The 18,886-nt window shown below is 40.5% G+C and overlaps 1 protein-coding gene across 1 annotated transcript in view; it reads left to right on the top strand.

Moving 5' to 3' along the window:
* LOC103017516 (olfactory receptor 6X1) overlaps positions 1 to 18,886 on the top strand; it is a 32,698-nt gene that overhangs the window by 11,902 nt on the left and 1,910 nt on the right. The window contains 3 exon segments of the mRNA XM_028162462.2: positions 5,970 to 6,029; positions 9,680 to 10,486; positions 10,488 to 10,607. Coding sequence (XP_028018263.2) covers positions 5,970 to 6,029; positions 9,680 to 10,486; positions 10,488 to 10,607 — 987 coding nt within the window.

The raw sequence follows: 18,886 nt of genomic DNA, 5'->3' as shown, positions 1-18,886 counted from the left end.
GCAAGGGAAAGATGGCTGGGTCAGGACAGTGGACAAGCATCACTTCATCCTGTACTTGGAACATCACTGTATCTGTCCTGCTAATAAGCCAACCCTACCTTACCGGATTTCTTACACGTGGTGATTTTTCTCTCAGAGTTTACAGAGTGATTTCCTATAATTCACTTCATTCAAGGACCACCTCAGCGTCCAAATATATTTATAAATATTCCCATAAAATATTTATAAATATTTATAATATTTTAATATTTTAAAATATATAATATTTTATATATTACAGATATAATATACATAATATTTTAATAAAATATATAATATTTTAATATTTATAATAAATATTTATAAATATTCCCAAAAATTCCCATTATGAATGGGCTTTGTTTCCCATTGCAGCTCTCAGACCTAAATTACATCATGATATATGATCTAGCAGTCTGATTTAAATATCCAAATACTACAAGATAGATAAGAAGGTTGCTGAATACTATATAAAAGGATGGGCTGATCAAAACATATAGATGAGTTCAGTAGGGTTTTATTATTTTATTCCACACATGGATCAAAAGAATTCTTGTTTAAACAGGATATCTAATTGAATATATTCTGGTCAGTATTGGGACTGACTAGCTTTACACAAAAGAAAGAATAAGTTAAGAAAAACTGAGGTTCTCCCCTTAAGAATAAAAGACAAGGTGAAGGAGGAAGAGACAGAGAAGACAAGAGTGTGTAATGTCATAAAAGGCAGGAGAGAAGAGAGTTCCAAAAAGGAGGTAGTCAGTGGTATTGACAACTACAGATTGATTTTTTTAATGAGCACTAAGAAAATCCCTTTGTATTTGAAAGATAATAAGAAAATTAAAGAATTGTCTTAAGTATATAAATTCAGTAAAATTATGAAGTGGAAAACAAATCTCAGGACACTAAAATACATATTACTTAAGATATTTTGCAATAAAATAAATCCAGGACAGTTAGGTGATCAAAGTTTTGTTTTGTTTTTAAGATAGAGAATTGTGCCTTCTTAAGGAAGAGGAAAATGAGTCAATTTGGCAGAGGGAAGGGAGGTGCAGTTGCCAAAGAAAGCAGAGTATTTGATCAAGGATGCTCTGTGAAATGACAAGAAAAGAATATCAATAATACTAACAATAAAATTAACACTAATAACTGAATACATAAATAGGATATGTAATTCTTTTTTTAACTTCTGCTACATAACATCCTTCTCTAAGATCACCATCTTCTCCCTCCTCATGCTGCCTTCCTTGCTTTTGATTTTTTTTTTTTTTTTTTGGCCATACTGTACAGCTTGTGGGATCCTAGCTCCCCAACCAGGGATCAAACCCGTTCCCTCAGCAGGGAAAGCACAGAATCTTAATCAATGGACTGCCAGGGAATTCCCTCTCCTTGCTTTTGAACTCTCTCAAGTCTCTCTAATTCTGAATAAATCCTCTCTTGGGACGACTGCACTTTCAAATTGGCATTCAATAAATTTTGTAAGAATTCAATAAATTTTGTAAGAATTCAATAAATAGCCATAACAAAATAACCCTACTAGACTAACCATCCCACCATAAACATTTAAGGAGGGCTTCCTTGGTGGTGCAGTGGTTGGGAATCCACCTGCCTATGCAGGGGACATGGGTTCAAGCCCTGGTCCAGGAAGATCCCACATGCCGCAGAGCAACTAGGCCTGTGCGCTGCAGCTGCTGAGCCTGCGCTCTGGAGCCCACGAGCCACAACTACTGAAGCCCGCATGCCTAGAGCCTGTGCTCCGCAACAAGAGAAGCCACCACAATGGGAGGCCCGCACACCACAACGAAGAGAAGCCCCTGCTCTCTGCAACTAGAGAAAGCCCGCGTGCAGCAACAAAGACCCAACTCAGCCAAACATTTAAAAAAAAAAAAAAAACTCTTAAGGAAAATTAGACAAAATACATGAAACAACTATTTTCAGACATTGGACAATAAGAAATCAAGGGTGTTGATCTATGAGAGAAGGGAGAAAAATTAGTTGAGCCATAAAATAGCCGGGGCTGTCCACCTGGAGGTGTCTGTTAGATACCAGTGTATAGACGGCAAACCCACGCAGGACACAGCAGTCTCACTGAGGTAAAGAGACAAAGTTCAGAGTTAAAGAAGGCTGAAGCAGCTGAGGAACAGAGTACATAAAAGGAGGTATCTATGTAAAGAAAAATCTTCAGAAATCTGCAACAGTGTTTCCTAGTTTATAGCTAAAAATAATGAGCTGTATATGCATGAACAGGTTGAGACTCCACAAATCCAGGCAAAGAACAACTATAAGAGAAATAACAAGTACTGGGGAGTCGAAAGCTAAACAACTACAGAACTTACAGAGTATTAGATGTTTGAGATTCAAGCAACAGGGTGGAAGGACCTCATTGAACACCCAGTGCCTTAGAGACCCCATGCCTTATCAGTAGAGAGAAGTTGGCCCTAAAATAAAGTCTACCCTAATGTGCCCTAAGAAGGCTTTAAAAGAAATTCTTGAAATAATCAAGTAAATCCACAAATAAACTGACAGCCTGTCAATACAAACTAAAATACTTCTTTTTATTGGAGTATTGATTTACAATGTTGTGTTAGTTTTAGGTGTACAGCAGAGTGATTCATATATATATATATATATATATATATATATATATATATATATATATATATATTCTTTTTCAAATTCTTTTCCCATATAGGTTATTTCAGAGTATCAGGTTGAGTTCCCTGTGCTATACAGTAGGTTCTTGTTGATTATCTATATTACATATAGTAGTTTGTATATGTTAATCCCAACCTCTTAATTTAGACTTCCCCCGCACTTTTCCCCTTGGGTAACCATAAGCTTGTTTTCTAAGTCTGTGAGTCTGTGTCTGTTTTGTAAATAAGTTCATTTGTATCATTTTTTTAGATTCCACATATAAATGGTATCATGTGATATTTGTCTTTCTCTGTCTGACTTAGTTCACTTAGTATGATAATCTCTAGGTCCATCGATTTTGCTGCAAATGGCATTATTTCACAAACTACAATACTTTTTAAAGAAAGTAATACTTTCTTTAAAGAAAGAAAAGACACAGACATTCAACAACATTTAAATGTTCAACATCCAATCAAAACTTCCTAGACAAAAATAATAGCAACACAACCAGAAATAATAGAGTTGATAGAATTATAAGACAAGGAATTTGAAATAGCTTTGGTAAATATGTTCTAAGATTTTTTAAAATATGAACATGAGGGAGGAAATGAAAAATATAAAAAAAGCAAATGTAATTGAAGAACACAGAGCTGAAGCAAAATTTTACTGGATTAGTTTAATAGCTGATTCAGCACTTCATAATAAAAGAATTTGAAGACTAAGTGTAAAAAGTATCCAAGCCACATGTCAGAGGAGGGATAAAAGCTAAAAACAAAGTGAATATAGCCTCAGTGGCCTGTGGGACAATATCCAGCAACCTAATGCATGTATAATTGGAGGACAAAAAAGATATAGTGACAAAAAAATTTCAAAATTGGATGAGAAGTATAAATTCACTTGTTCACGAAGCTCAACAAATACTGAGCAAGACAAACAAAAGGAAATTCTCCTATACATATCATAATTAAATTGCCAAAAATCAACAATAAAAATATTTAAAGCAATCAGAGGTTAAAACACACATATACATGTTACAACACACATACATAATACTGCTGATGCCTCACTCAAAACCATGCAAGCAAAAAGAAAATGGAAAAATATCTTTAAATTACTTGGGAGGTGGAATAAAGTGTGTATCTAGAATGCTCTACACAGCAAAAATATTTTTCAAAATGAGGGGCATGTAAATACATTTCAAACAAACAAAAACCTGAGAAAAAACTTTGCCATCAGACTTTCACCACAAGTAATGTTAAAAATTAACTCAAAATACATAGACCTTAACATCTAAAAGAAAACATAGAAGGAAATCTTTGCAATCTTGGGGTAGGCAAAATTTTTTTGGCAAGATGCCAAAAAAAAAATACAAACCATAAGAAGAAAAAAAGTGATAAATTAGATCTCAAAAATTAAAAACTTCTGTATATCAAAATATATTATAAAGAAAATCAACAGTAAGCTACAGACTGGCAAAAAATATTCTCAAGTTTTCATCTGACAAAGGACTCATATCTAGAATTGAAAACTTTTATGACAATAATAAAGGGAAAATCAATCTAATTTTTACATAGAAGATTTAAACTAATTCTCCATAAGAGTTGTATATGAACAGTCATATGAAATGTGCATATGAAAATGTGCTCAAACATCACCAGTCATCACAGAAACACAAATTAAATTAATAAAGAGAAAACTTTACTCCTATGATATGTCTTTTAAAAAATAATAATAATAAATATTGATGAAATATGGAGCACTAGGACTCTCATACATTTGTTGATGGAACTGTAAAATGGTGCAACCTCACTGGAGAACAGTTGGCTCTTTCTTAAAAAATTAAACATACTCTTACCTCATCCTTAGGAAATTCTGTCTTAATCATTAATCTCAAGTAAATAAAAGCATATACTCACAAAAAAATGCCTACATGAGTGTTCAGCACAGCTTTATATATAATAATCAAAACTGAAACAACTCAAAAACTCATCAACTAGTAAATGAATTTAAAAGGTGTGATATAGGGAATTCTCTGATGGTCCAGTGGTTAGGACTCTGCGCTTTCACTGCTGAGGGCCTGGGTTCGATCCCTGGTCAGGGAACTAACATCCCAAGAGCCGTGTGGTGCGGGAAAAAAAGGTGATATATTCATGCAATGGAACATACTACTTAACAGTTAAAGGAATGAACTTTTTATACTCAACAATATGGATGAATCTCAAAGATAGTTTGCTAAGTGAAAGCATCCAGACACAAAAGAGTATATATATTGTATGGTTTAATATAAAACCATATGGCAGTCAAGAAATCTATAGACATAGAAATCAGATCAGATTGTGGTGGTGGTTGCAGTGGGACAGAGGGCTTGAGTTAGACCAACTGAAAATGGACACAAAGGAACTTTCTGGAGTGCTGAGGACATTCTGAACCTTAATAGAAGTGGTGGTTACACAGGTGTATGCATCTGTCAGAATTCGTTAAATAATGAACTTAAAATGACTGCATTTTATTCTGCGTAAGTTATACCTCATTAAAGTTTATTTTTTTAGGTTACAATTCCAACTGTATCTTCCTCTTTTACAAAGAGTCTCCCCCAACAGTTAGCAACATACATGCTATATCCATCCACTCTCTGTATGACCCTCAACACTTTAGGGTCTTGTCTTTTCACTTATCACCATAAGATAGTTCATAAGAAAATCAAACACAGTTCTGTTACTCTTGCATTCCTTAATACCTGGCCATTTTTCATATTATTAATCAAATTTCCTAGCCTTGATTCAGTTCAGTTCATTAGCGGATCCCATTTAATTATTGAGACCACTGATTTCTCTTCTTGGAGAAATAGAGAAATTCAAGATCTAAAACTCATAACATCCTTGCTTCTCAGACTTTATCTCAGGAGTGCAGGGATGATTGGTACCAATTAGAATTTAGAAAACTGCAAATTCCTCAACTTGACTTATGAATAAACATTTAGTGAGTTCTCCCTTTTCTCCTGGGAGTCTCTGAAGCACATCTATAGAGACCAATGTCCCAGAGGAATCAATGACAATGCCCCACTAACAAATCGTTATTGTGAGAGAGGAAATCTTGACCTAGACCAGTGTGAACTGATCTACTAATCACTTTCAGTACAATTCTCCTAAATGCTACAGAAGTCTTGCCATTTCTTGAAAGCTTTATGAATAGAATTCAGTGATGCAGAACGGCATTTGCCTTAAATTCTAGAAAGATTCATTTCCCTTGTGCAAAAGGAGAAGGAAATTTTTCTGTTTCAATTAGACTGCCTTTATAACCAGTCTCTCCTTTTCTTTCAGTCCACCCGTGGACAGGACACACCTCAGGACCGAAGTGTTTCCCTGGGAATCGTTAGTGCTGTGAGTATCGTGATGCCACAGAGAGAGAAAGAGTACCATTTGGAGAAAAGTTCTGCTTTTCTCTGGAATGAATAGATACAGTAGCCTTGATGCCTTGAAGCCTTGATATAATTTCCAATAAATGAATTTCAGTCTCATGCAGAAAGTCATAACAATGACTTGGACCTTCCTAAATAAAAATGGTCTTAATTTACTGCATCTTACCCAAAACCATCAATCCCTGGGATGAGTTTCAAACCGGTTGTCTCTGTTCTCATCCCAGCTTAGTACAGTTCGCCAAGTAATGATCCTTGATGCACTTCTGAGTGCCCCTGCTTTAAGACTGTAACCATTGAACAGCTTCAGTTTGACTATATGATCAAAGTCTTTAAAAAACTGATGTTGGTCTTTATCAACAATTAAAAAACAAAATGAATAAGCAAACAAAACAAAAAACAAAGCTTGGGACATTTGCTCTTAGCCCAAATCCAGAAAAGAAATATATTAATACTTTTCTACTTTTATTCTTCTTTTGAGACCATGAAAAGATTAAGAAACAGGAAGGATGCTTGATTGCAACAACATAGCTCAGAAAAAAATGATTCAACTTCATCTCAAGCCATGGAGCATTAAGTGGGTTAAGAAAGATATCTGTACTCAGGGCAGTCTGGAGAGCTGGGAGAATAACCAGAACACAGTAGGAAACGCATATCCCTGATTAGGGAAAAACGGAGCAGAAAGGTTTGCATGTGGCGAAACTTACAAAAGAAAAGCTGGGAGTAGCAGCAGACTCGGAGACAAATGATTTAGCAAACAGTCCCTGTTATAACGTCTCCAGCATCTGAAATATATAGATGGTAGCATTTTGTAAGCATAGGCATATATCGGTTTACATAAACTTATAGGTAACTGGGGACAACAAAGTTTCCACTTATATAATCATTCAGAAAACATCTTTTGAGGGCTTATTTTGTGCCAAGTTCTATGCTTAGGTCCTACAGATACTATTGCTGCCCTCAAGGGCCTTAGAGTTTACGGAGGAAGCCAAGGAAACAGTAAGTACAATTTTCTAAGTGTTCGGATATAGATAAGCCCTGGGCATTATGGAAGCACATAAGAGTAGCACCTTTACTAGACTGGAGTTGGGAAGTCAGAGAAGGCTTCCCAGGAGGTGCCTCCTCAGCTGACATCTGAAGTCAGACAGGACTTAGTCAAATAATGAAGAGATTGGGGAAGGGTATTCTAGGCAAAAAACAATGATTCTACAAATTCTAACAATGATTAGGAGACAAAAGCAAGTCTGGCACTTTCAGGGAACTAGAGCAGGGGTCAGCAAACTGTTTCTGTAAAGGGCCTGATAGTGAATATTTTTGCTTTGGGGGCCATCTGGCCTCGTTGCGACTACTCAGCTCTGCCATCCTAGCACAGAAGCAGCCAAAAGTAATATGTAAACGAATTAGTGTGGTTCCTGTAAAACTTTATTTACAAAAACAGGGCCATAGTTTGCCAAACTCTGAACCTGGGTAATTCAATAAGTATGGAGCATAGAATGGGGAAGGGAAAAGAAAAAATATGGTAGAAGATCAGGCTGGAAGATCAGGTAAGTTAAGACCAGATCATCAGTGTCCTTGAATGTCATGCTAAGGAGTTTGGATGCAACCCTCAAGGTCCTGACCGTGTCACTCCAGAATCTTGAAAGAGCTCATTCAGTCGCCACCTGCAGCCCCTTCCTCCATAAAGTGTAAATGAGCACATGTGCTGGAGAAGAGGGCTGACACCATATTTTACACACACACACACACACACACACACACATTTGTCTCATGTTGGCAAACTCCCTGACTCAAGGTTCTCCCCCCGCCAAAAAAAAACCTCGTGAATCCATTCTGGAAACTGACTTCCAGGAGGCTTGTCCCACCTGTTAGCTTATCAGAAGTGCCTGGACAAGCCTGACTCCAGCTTCAGCTCACGTTGGATTCTCTGCTCCAGTTCAGTTTCACAGAAGTTAATTAGATTCTTGTCTGGAATGCATTTCCCCTCCATACCCCACTCTCTTTTCCTGTTGAACTCCTCCAGGACTCAGCTTCGGCACCTCCCTGTCTAGAAAACCTTCGTTAACCTCCACCCAGGCTGGGTAAGGGGTCTCTTCTGGCTGTTCCCAAGCCAATCTGTGCACAGCTCTACATTTTCACTCACTGGCTTATGTTGTAATCATTGTATGTGGGCTCTCTCCCTCTCTAAACGTCAGGTTCCCTAATGCCCTATCAGGACTCGGAACATAGTAAGCTCTCAACAAATGCCTGTGGAATAAATAGGTCTAATTCCCCAAATTGTGAAATGTTTAGCCCTTAGAAATTTTGTATTGGCCCAGAGAGAATGCCACTGTCCTCTGTATGGGGAATGAAGATACACCTATATCTACTCTGTTTAGAGGGACCAGGTTCATGGCCAGCTATACTGGCCATTAGTACAAATTCAAATACATCTCTGAGTCTTATCGTTTCATGGGAAGAACTGGAGCTTGTGACATTACAGACAAAAAAAATAACTTTTCCTGGTCTAGAAAAGAGATGGGAGGGAAAGGAAGTATTTTCCTACCCTAAGTTCTCAGAGAACTGGTGCTCTCTCATATGGGGACAGAATTAAGCAAACTATCAATCAACTGTGACCTGCCTCGTTATACTAAATTTCCTATATACTTTGAAAATTGGGCAATTCATTTCATAGTAATTTATCTTACCCATTGCAAAAAGAACCATATGAAAGAATATCCTCAATAAGACAGGAAATAATTTTACTATTTTCTAGTGAATTTTAGTGAAACAGAAAGTGCTCAGCCTATGAATTTGCGTATACAAACAGGAATGCTTTACGTGGTATAGAAATGTACTTAGTTACAAAGGAAGATTTTGATAAGATATACTTTTCAGGATTTCCAGTTTGTTACCCTTAGCATTTGCTAGCCTTTTCACTTTGTTAGGTTTGTGTCTACAGATCTTTATCCAATATACATTTATTAGGTTTTTCTCTATATTAGGCCCTGATTCAGTTGGTCTTGGAATTTTGAATTAAAGTTTAGTACATTTCCCTACTTGCTAAGCTATTCTATTCATTGAATTTTGAAGATTTTTTAGTTGACTTTTAAAACATGAGTCTGAATTAGAATTTGGAAGGGGGTTCTTTAGAAAAACATCTGTTCTGTTATCTAAGCTGTATCTCACTGCTAATATATAATAGTAATGATTTTTAGTTATATAAAAATAATATTTTATATATATGTATCTGTATAAAATCAGCTTTCTTAAATTTATTTGTGATATAAGTTAAGAATTTTCTTTCAGAACATAATATGAGAGTGTGATTTACTTCTTATGGGCCTACAGCTGGGGATATGTAGACATACCATTATATACACTGCTCATTTAAAATAATCGTGTAGATTACAGACAGATAAGTCATCACATTACAATGATTATTCTCATAGCTGTATAGGGGTGAAAAAGTACTTTTCCACTCATTGAGTGTACTTTTCAAAGTCCATTAACAGCTGGTTTAGCTGGCAAGTAAGGAAGGAGAGCTTAGTGTGTATGTGCATGGGGGCGGTGTCATGAAGGACCTTAAACAGAATCAGAATCCTCCTTTTTTTGGTCTGAACTGTATTTGAGTGTAAGATTCTAAGGAGCTACTTTCCTGCCTGTCTTTCTAGAGTATCAGGGGACGTGAGAAATGGCACTGCAATCACAGAGTTCATCCTCCTAGGCTTTCCTGGTATCCAAGGACTACAAATCCCTTTCTTTACAGTGATATTTTTCATCTACATGTTAACCCTTGCAGGCAATGGGCTCATTATCGCCATTGTCTGGGCTGAGCCCAGGCTACAAATTCCAGTGTACTTCTTCCTTTGCAACCTGTCCTTCCTGGAGATCTGGTACACCACCACAGTCATCCCCAAACTGCTAGAAACCTTTGTGGTGGCAAGAACAGCTATCTGCACCCCCTGCTGCCTGTTGCAGGCCTTCTTCCACTTCTTCCTCGGCACCACTGAGTTCTTCATCCTCACCGTCATGTCTTTTGACCATTACCTGGCTATCTGCAAGCCCCTTTGCTACCCCACCATCATGACCAGCAAACTCTGCCTGCAACTGGCCCTCAGATCCTGGGTGGCAGGCTTCACCCTTGTCTTTTGTCACGTGGTGCTGCTCATCCAGTTGCCATTCTGTGGCAACAATGTCATCAATCACTTCTGCTGTGATGCTGGTCCCATCCTTAGAGCAACCTATGCAGACACAAACATTTTGGAGCTCCTGGGTCTCTTGGCAACCATCCTGGTGATCCCAGGGTCACTCGTCTTCACTATGATTTCTTACATCTATATCCTGTCCACCATCCTACAGATTCCTTCAGCCGCTGGCTGCCAGAAGGCTTTCTCTACCTGTGCTTCTCACCTGACCGTTGTCCCTCTGCTCTACGGAGCTGTTTTTGTTCATGTATCTGAGACCCACAGCACACTCCTTTAAGACGAATAAGGTGGTGTCAGTGCTGAATACTATCCTCACACCCCTTCTGAATCCGTTTATTTATACAATTAGAAACAAGGAGGTGGGGCTTCCCTGGTGGCGCAGTGGCAGAGAATCTGCCTGCCAATGCAGGGGACACAGGTTCGAGCCCTGGTCCGGGAAGATCCCACATGCCGCGGAGCAACTGGGCCCGTGAGCCACAACTACTGAGCCTGCGCGTCTGGAGCCTGTGCTCCGCAACAAGAGAGGCCGCTACAGTGAGAGGCCCGCGCACTGCGATGAAGAGTGGCCCCCGCTCGTTGCAACTAGAGAAAGCCCTCGCACAGAAACGAAGACCCACCACAGCCAAAAATAAATAAATTAATTAATTTTTTAAAAAAAAGAATGAAATGGGCTACAAGAAGACTACTAGGTTGCCCTGCCTTAGACCTGAGTTTCCTTTACCAACATGGGAGCCCCCAAAGCCACCAAGGAGAGTGTTGTCTGCCTCCAGTGCCTGCAGGAGCTGGAGCACTGTCTTGAGGGAAAAAAAGGAGCCCTGGCCACAGAGACAACACGCCAGAGCTTGAGACTTCACATTTCACCCTACTGTTTCTTAGGGCTCCAGAGCCTAAATGTCATCCCCAAATGTATATACCGCAGCTTTCTCCAAGAGAGTAAGAAATTACTTAAGGACCCATCCACACAATATCATAAACAACCTCCTACTCAGATCCCTGGATATTAATTATTTTTCTGTCTGTAGCTCTAATGATGAGGTTCAGCTCGTGGAACTATCTGAGCCAAATCCTTGTCAATGAGCTTTTGAGTTGATTTGTTCCTGAAAATGTACACTTAAATATGAACAAGTGTTTCCATGATGTGTTCCACAATATATTAGTTATTCAATGCAGGGCTCAGTATTCAAATTGGGGGAGATGCAGAGTTAGAGGTTAAACAGGTTCCTTCACTACTCAAAAACCTCAGAATCTTTAATTATCAATACTATGTTGAAAAAATTCTTTTCTAACTCCCAGGCTTATGCATATGAAAGGGCCTGCTATATCATCGTGGCTTTATTAAGAACTGTATCCAGGGCTTCCCAGGTGGTGCAGTGGTTAAGAATCTGCCTGCCAATGCAGGGGACACAGGTTCGAGCCCTGGTCTGGGAAGATCCCACATGCCGCGGAGCAACTAGGCCCGTGTGCCACAACTACTGAGCCTGTGTTCTAGACCCCGCGAGCCACAACTACTGAAGCCCGTGTGCCACAACAAGAGAAGCTACCGCAATGAGAGGCCCACGCACCACAACGAAGAGTAGCCCCTGCTCACGATAACTAGAGAAAGCCGGTGCGCAGCAACAAAGACCCAACGCAGCCAAAAAAATAGATAAAAATAAAATAAAATAAATTTAAAAAGTAAAGAGAATTGTAACATATGGAGAGAAATGCCAGTCTTCTCACTAAATTAAAAAACAAAAAAGGAACTGTATCCATAATTACTGATGTAAATCAGAGCTACAAACATTCCAAAAGGAGACTTTGCAATCCTTTTCTTAACCAATTAAATGATGGCTTCATTACCATGCATTATTTGTGCAAAACTTCTTCTCCTTATCCTAGATCTAGCCTGTCCCTTTTTAACTCTGTGTTGGGTTGCACCCCGCAGGCCTACAAGGCCTGCACTTGCCTAGCTTTAAGAACAACCAAAGAGCCCAGAGTCAGCAACAGAGACATCAATGGTTTAATGGATGGGAGAATCTTACACATCTGAAGCAAGGTCCTAGAGGGTCACCCCACAGTGTGCAGAGAGGCGGGCAGGACATGGTGGCAGTTTTCATTCCCGGAGGAGAAGGGGAGATTACCAGTTACAGAGAAAGTGATGTCAGGTGGACTCATTAGTTACCAGGGAAACCAGCAGAGGGGCACACCCCTCACCGCCACTTTGATAAGAACAAGAACTATCGGGGTGGGGGGGGGCCTGGGGCAAGTACGTGGGAAGGTCAGTCTTGTGCGTAAGATATAGGTGAAGCAGGCACTGGTCGGGCAGGGAATGCACAGAGAGCAAGAGAACAGCCATCTTGAGTGGCCTGACCATACACTCAGAAAGACAGAAGTCACATTTGAGTGATACAGCTCTCCCTTACTTGTCAAGTAATAAATTCAACTTGACTTTTTCAGTTCTAAAGATCCTCATATGCACTACAAAACCCCAAGAGGAGGACAGAGTATATGCCTTTCCCAAGCTTATCTGGCCACAGACCACTTTTCTCAATGTGCCTTAGACTAAAGATTCCCTGCTCTCTTCCTTAAGGTGTTTCTCTAAATTCATCTGTTTTTATCAGGTATTCACAATACCCAACTAAGTTAGAAATAAAATTTTAAAAATCTAAGACAAGAAAATCTGAAGTACACTACAGAAAAATTTGGAGATGATTATATATTTACCAAAGTATCTAGTGCCTGAAAAATTGGTTCACCATGCTGTGAATTAAAATTTCTCCTTGCAAGTTTAAATGACTCCAATTATATACATAGCTCTTTCAGAGCCATCCACTTTGTGTACTTGGTATTCAGCTAGTATTGGACTGAACAACTAAGTAAGTAGAACTCCTACACACACTTTCAGCTGAACTCATTCCACTAATTACCCCAGCTATTTCTTTGATTTTTTGGAAGATAATCTCTCTCTATCCTAAGTGCAGAAGCAGCTGTTTTCCTAAAAATTAGTTTTTTGCTCTCCATCAAATATTGTTAAAGAAATAACCTCCTTGTCTCCACACTGAGGCTTTAGTCCAAGCACTTGACCTTGTTGGGGAGGAAGAGATTTTCTTCTGCCCTTCTAGGTTCTTCTGGCTTGTCTAAGAAACAAATTGACATGAGACAGATTAAAAGGAGAAAATCAAACAAAAGTTTAATAACATGTACACATGGGAGAGACCCAGGAAAACCCAGTAACTTGCCAAAAAGGCCAAAGCCCTTACCTTAAAAATCATCTTCAGCTAAAGACAAAAGAGGTTGGGGGTAGTGGTTTGGGACTTCAAAGGGGAAGAAGGCAATTCACAAGGAGATGGAAAAGCAAATGTTTAGTAAACAAATGTTTGTGGGCCAAGCAGAGACAATGGAACCCAGAGTGGGCTCCGATCTCTAGGCCCTGCCAGCTTTCCCCACCATACCTATACCATAATCTTTGCAGACATTTCTGGTGATAGCTCTATTCTGGAAATGATGCCAAAAGCTTGGCTTCTCTGTACTGGTGCTGGATCGAATCTCGGAGACAGAGTTTTGGGTGAAGTAGAAAAGGATAGCTTCATTGCCAGGCAAAGGGGGCACAGCGGGCTCCTGCCCTGAAAAACTATGTGTCCCAACCCAGGAGGATCTGATGAGGGTTTTATAACAACAGTTCAAGGGTGGGGTTGCCGATAAGATCAGGTGTGCACAGGGCCTGCCCTCCCTTAATCTCATCTCAGGTGGTCAGGTCTCCTAACCTTGATGTTTCTCTGGTCCCTTTAATCTGGCCTCGGTGGTTTCTTGGCGGCTCCTCCCTTCATTAGCAGCTGTTCAAATCTGACCTTTGGAACTCAGGGAAGGTCATGGAGGCTGGAGTCTGGCCTACAAGAAACAGGGGACAAAAAAAGTCCTCTGTGCCCGGGAACCCCACAGGCCCTTTATCTAAATTCTTTAGGCAGCTAAGGGGGAGATAAAGAGAAAGACTTCTTGAGTTCTCTGTTTCTTAAAAATCATCAGCCTGAAGTACTCCTCATGCCAGAAAGTCACATTTTGGGGGTGGCAAATTTTGCTCCTCAATACAACCTGCAGTAATACAGCTTCCTAAATTACCTCTCCACATCCGCTCTTGGACCCCTTCGTTCTCCTCAGTGGCCAGAAGAATCTTATGAAAATATGTCAGTTAATTAATTATAACCCTTCTATGACTGCCCATCACCTTTAGCAGTTAATTTTGGTCTGTAAGACCATTGGTCTATCAGAGCTGACCCCTGTCCACAATATGAGGCCCACCTCACACATTTCTCTATTACTCTTTGGCCCCAGACATGCTATTCTTCTTTCAGTTTCTCCAATACCCCGAACTCCTTCCTTCCTGCCTCAGGACCCTTGCACACGCGCTATTCCCTATCACTTCAAGTATTCTCTCTTACTCACCCTACCTCCCACCCCACCCCCAATCTCAGCCTGCCTGGTCATTCTTCAGAGCTCTGCTCGAAGGTCACTACTCAAGGAAGCTTCCCCAACCCTCTCTACCAGCACTACCACCAGGACTAGGACTGTTGCCCGAAAACTGGGTTTGTCTCTTGGTGGGTGTCGCGTCAAAAGACAGAGCGAAACCAAAGATTAGGAGCAGGAAGGATTGATTGCTCGCAGCAAACAAGAAGAACACTGGGGATCTTTCCCAAAGCAGTATCTCCCTGAACAGCAAAATTGGGGGAGTTTTAAGCTAAGGATTCATGCATATTCATGAAGAGGCTTGGACGGTGAATGCATATTTATGAAGGGGCTTGGACAGTGTATGCATATTCATGAAGGGGCTTGAGCAGAGGAGAATTCAGCATAGAGTTGGGGCAAAGGTTGACAAGAGTCCAGGCTCTAGGTGATGGAAGTCAGAAAAGGTCAGCAAAGGTCAGTGCCATTCCTTAGGTTCCAGTTAATCTGGTGGTTGAGTGCTCCAGGGGGTTTGAATTATGCAAAACAGCTCAAGAATGTGCTTCAGGCTAATCTTTACCTTTGAAAGGGAACTGGGAGTCTTTACAACTGATACATTGTCTCTGATATGCTTAAGTTATCTCCCTGGCCTGGTAATAGCTGTTTGTTTTTACCTTCTTTTGTTCCCTTAAAATCATTGTTACTGAGATCTGTTCTTTTGCAAAGGCAGGCATTGTGGTCAGGTTTAGATCACGAAGTGGCTTAGGCCTAAAATGACTTCTCGGGAATTCCCTGGCGGTCCAGTGGTTAGGATTCCACTCTCACTGCCGAGGACCCAAGTTCAGTCCCTGGTCAGGGAACTAAGATCCGGCAAGCTGCGCGGCACAGCCAAAATAATAATAATAAAATAAAATGACTTCTCTTATGTCTGGTTCTCTTCCTCCAGGGACCCCCTACCCTATCTGCTTTACAGGACCTCTAGTTATAAGCTCTCATAGCACACTGTACTCCTTTGCAGAAACTAAATCATGATTTATAATGTAAATTATTTAAAATTCTATTTCTTTCCTTCCAAACTCCTTCATATCATACACACACACCACATGAAAGTTAGCTCCAGGGGAAAGTTAGTTAACTGGGGTTAGCATTATTAATCGTCTTATTCCAGTAGGTCTGGGGGCTATGTGCTCATGGTCATCAAGTAGCTAACTTCTTCCATTTAATGGGGGTTTTAGCATCTGTAAAACAACTCAGTAAATGTAACAATATCAATGCATCAGATATTGTTATCCAGGTACTTCAGAGTGGAGCTAAAGCAGAGGACCTGGGGGAAGGGTTCTGTCCCGGCCAAGGCTCCATAAGGTCCTGCGCCGTTACAATATGAGGGACCAGATAACTGGACTGACAGAACACATTACATCATGCGTGGATAATATCCTCTGTAGTTCTATTCTGTAACTATCCCATACTCCACTCCACGTCTTGAAAGAGGAATTTAATTACCATAGATAATATTAGATTAGAATCCCCAATTTATACCATACACAAAAATACTGTAAAAAGAACAAAAAAAAAAAAAAAAAGGAGGAAGCCCTGATGACTTTCGTGTAGAAAAGATGTTCTTAAATAAGACACAAAATTCAAAGCCACTAAGAGAAAGTGTGTATTGAGAAATGGAATATTTCTTGCCATATCAGTAAACAAAGGATGTCACAGTCATCAGTGATTGCAGCCACCTCCTATGGTGAGCTGGTGAGCCCTGAGGGAACTCAGGAAGGAAACAATGAATACCTGCCATCCAGCAGCCGTCAGACCGCAGCCACTCCCCACAGTGAGCCCTGAGGAAACTCAGGATATGAAAACACGGGATACTGGCCCCAGATAGCTGAGGTACCTATCAAAGGAATGATTTCAGTGAGCCCAGATTCTTGCCTCTTCCCATACAGAGAAAAGCGCTAAATTCCTTAACTTGAGCTATGTGGTTTTCTTTAATTAACAATAATCTTTTGAAGTTCAGACTACCTGCCCTTGGCTGCAAAATTCCTATATACCCTGGCTTCCCACCTCGCCTCCTCGGAGCAGTTCTCTCAGGGTTTCTTGAGATGCTGCCTCCTGGGCCTGAAGTCCTAAATATTTCCGCCAAATAAAACATAACTTTCAACTTTTAGGTTGTGAATATTTTTTTTGGTCGACAGTATCAAATTTAAAATTTTAATACTGGGAATTCCCTGACAGTCCAGTGGTTGTGTTGCAGGAAGGGGGACCCCTGCCAGGGCCCAAGAGTGGGCTCTTGTCCAATACTCGGAAATGAATTGTCCGAGGAGACACAAGTGCTGACAAAGCAAGAGACTTCATGGGGAAGGGGCGCCTGGGTGGAGAGCAGCAGGGTAAGGGAACCCAGGAGAACTGCTCTGCCATGTGGCTCGCAGTCTCAGGTTTTATGGGAATGGGCTACTTTCCGGGTTGTCTCTAGCCAATCATTCAGACTCAGGGTCCTTCTTGGTGGCGAGCGCATTGCTCAGCCAAGATGGATTCCAGTGAGAAGAATTCTGGGAGGCTGGTAGGACATATGGACTGGCATCTCCTCTCTCCTTTTAACCTTTCCCAAATTCTTCCGGTTGGTGATAGCTTGTCAGTTCTGTTTGTTACCAGGACCTCCTGTGGTAAGATAACTCATGCAAGTTGCTACTATCTTGCCTGGCCAGGTCGGGCGGTTTTGGTCAGTGTTTCCCTTAACAGTTGGGATTCCACGCTTTCACTGCCAACGGCCTGGGGTTCGGTCTGTGGTTGGGGAATTAGGATCCCGTAAGCCACCTGGCACTGCCAAAAAAAATTTTTTTTTAATACTATAAACAAAGATAGAAAATAAGCTATAGAGTTGAAGAAAATATTTTCAACATATATACCAAATGATTAGTATCTAGAATACATAAAGAACATCTAACAATAAGAAAAAGAGCAGGACTTCCCTGGCGGTGCAGTGGTTAAGAATCCACCTGCCAATGCAGGGGACACAGGTTTGAGCCCTGGTCCGGGAGGATCCCACATGCCACAGAGCAACTAAGCCCGTGCGCCACAACTACTGAGCCTGCACTCTAGAGCCCGCAAGCCATAACTACTGAGCCCACGAGCCACAACTACTGAAGCCCAGGCGCCTAGAGCCCATGCTCCGCAACAAGAGAAGCCACCGCAATGAGAAGCCCGCGTACCACGACGAAGAGTAGCCCCACTCGCTACAAGTAGAGAAAGCCCGCGCACAGCAGTGAAGACCCAATGCAGCCAAAAATAAATAAGTAAATTTTTTAAAAAAGAAAAAGAGCAAAAAACCCAATAGAAAAATGGGCAAACTCATAGGAAAACTACAAGTTACCAATAAACATACAAAGGATGTTCAGTGTCACTATTGTTAAAAAACAAAATTCAACCAAGTAAATTTGAAGATCTAATTGACTTTATTCTATGATTCATGAATCAGGCAGCATCTCATCCAGTAAATAGAAGGGCAGTCCGAGGGGCTGTACAAAACGGAAGGGTTTTTTTTGTTTTTTTCTTAATAAATTTATTTATTTTATTTTTGGCCGCATTGGGTCTTCATTGCTGCACGCTGGCTTTTCTCTGGTTGCAGAGAGTGGGGCCACTCCTCGTTGCAGTGCGCAGGCTTCTCACTGCGGTGGCTTCTCTTGTTGCAGAGCACGGGCTCTAGGCACGCGGGCTTCAGTCGTTGTGGCACACAGGCTCAGTAGTTGTGGCTCGCGGGCTCTAGAGTGCAGGCTCAGTAGTTGTGGCACACATGCTTAGTTGCTCCACGGCATGTGGGATCTTCCTGGACCTGGGATCAAATCTGTGTCCCCTGCATTGCCAGGCAGATTCTTAACCACTGTGCCACCAGGGAAGCCCAAAGTGGAAGGTTTTTATAGGCAGAAGGAGGGTGCAGTTGGCCCTCCATATCTGTGGTTTTTGTATCCATGGATTCAACCAACGCAGATCGAAAATATTCAGAAAAAAAATTCCATAAAGTTCCAAAAAGCAAAACGTGAATTTGCTGTGCCCTAGCATCTATTTACATAGCATTTACATTGTATTTACAACTATTTACATAGCATTTACATTCTATTATATGTTATAAATAATCTAGAGATGATTTGAAGTATACAGGAAGATATGCATAGATTTTATGTAAATACTACACCATTTTATATAAGGGAATTGAGCTTCCATGGAT

Source organism: Balaenoptera acutorostrata, chromosome 9 (assembly GCF_949987535.1).
Source record: "Balaenoptera acutorostrata chromosome 9, mBalAcu1.1, whole genome shotgun sequence".
Lineage (NCBI taxonomy): Eukaryota > Metazoa > Chordata > Mammalia > Artiodactyla > Balaenopteridae > Balaenoptera > Balaenoptera acutorostrata.
This window is presented reverse-complemented; position numbering and strand designations above follow the sequence as displayed.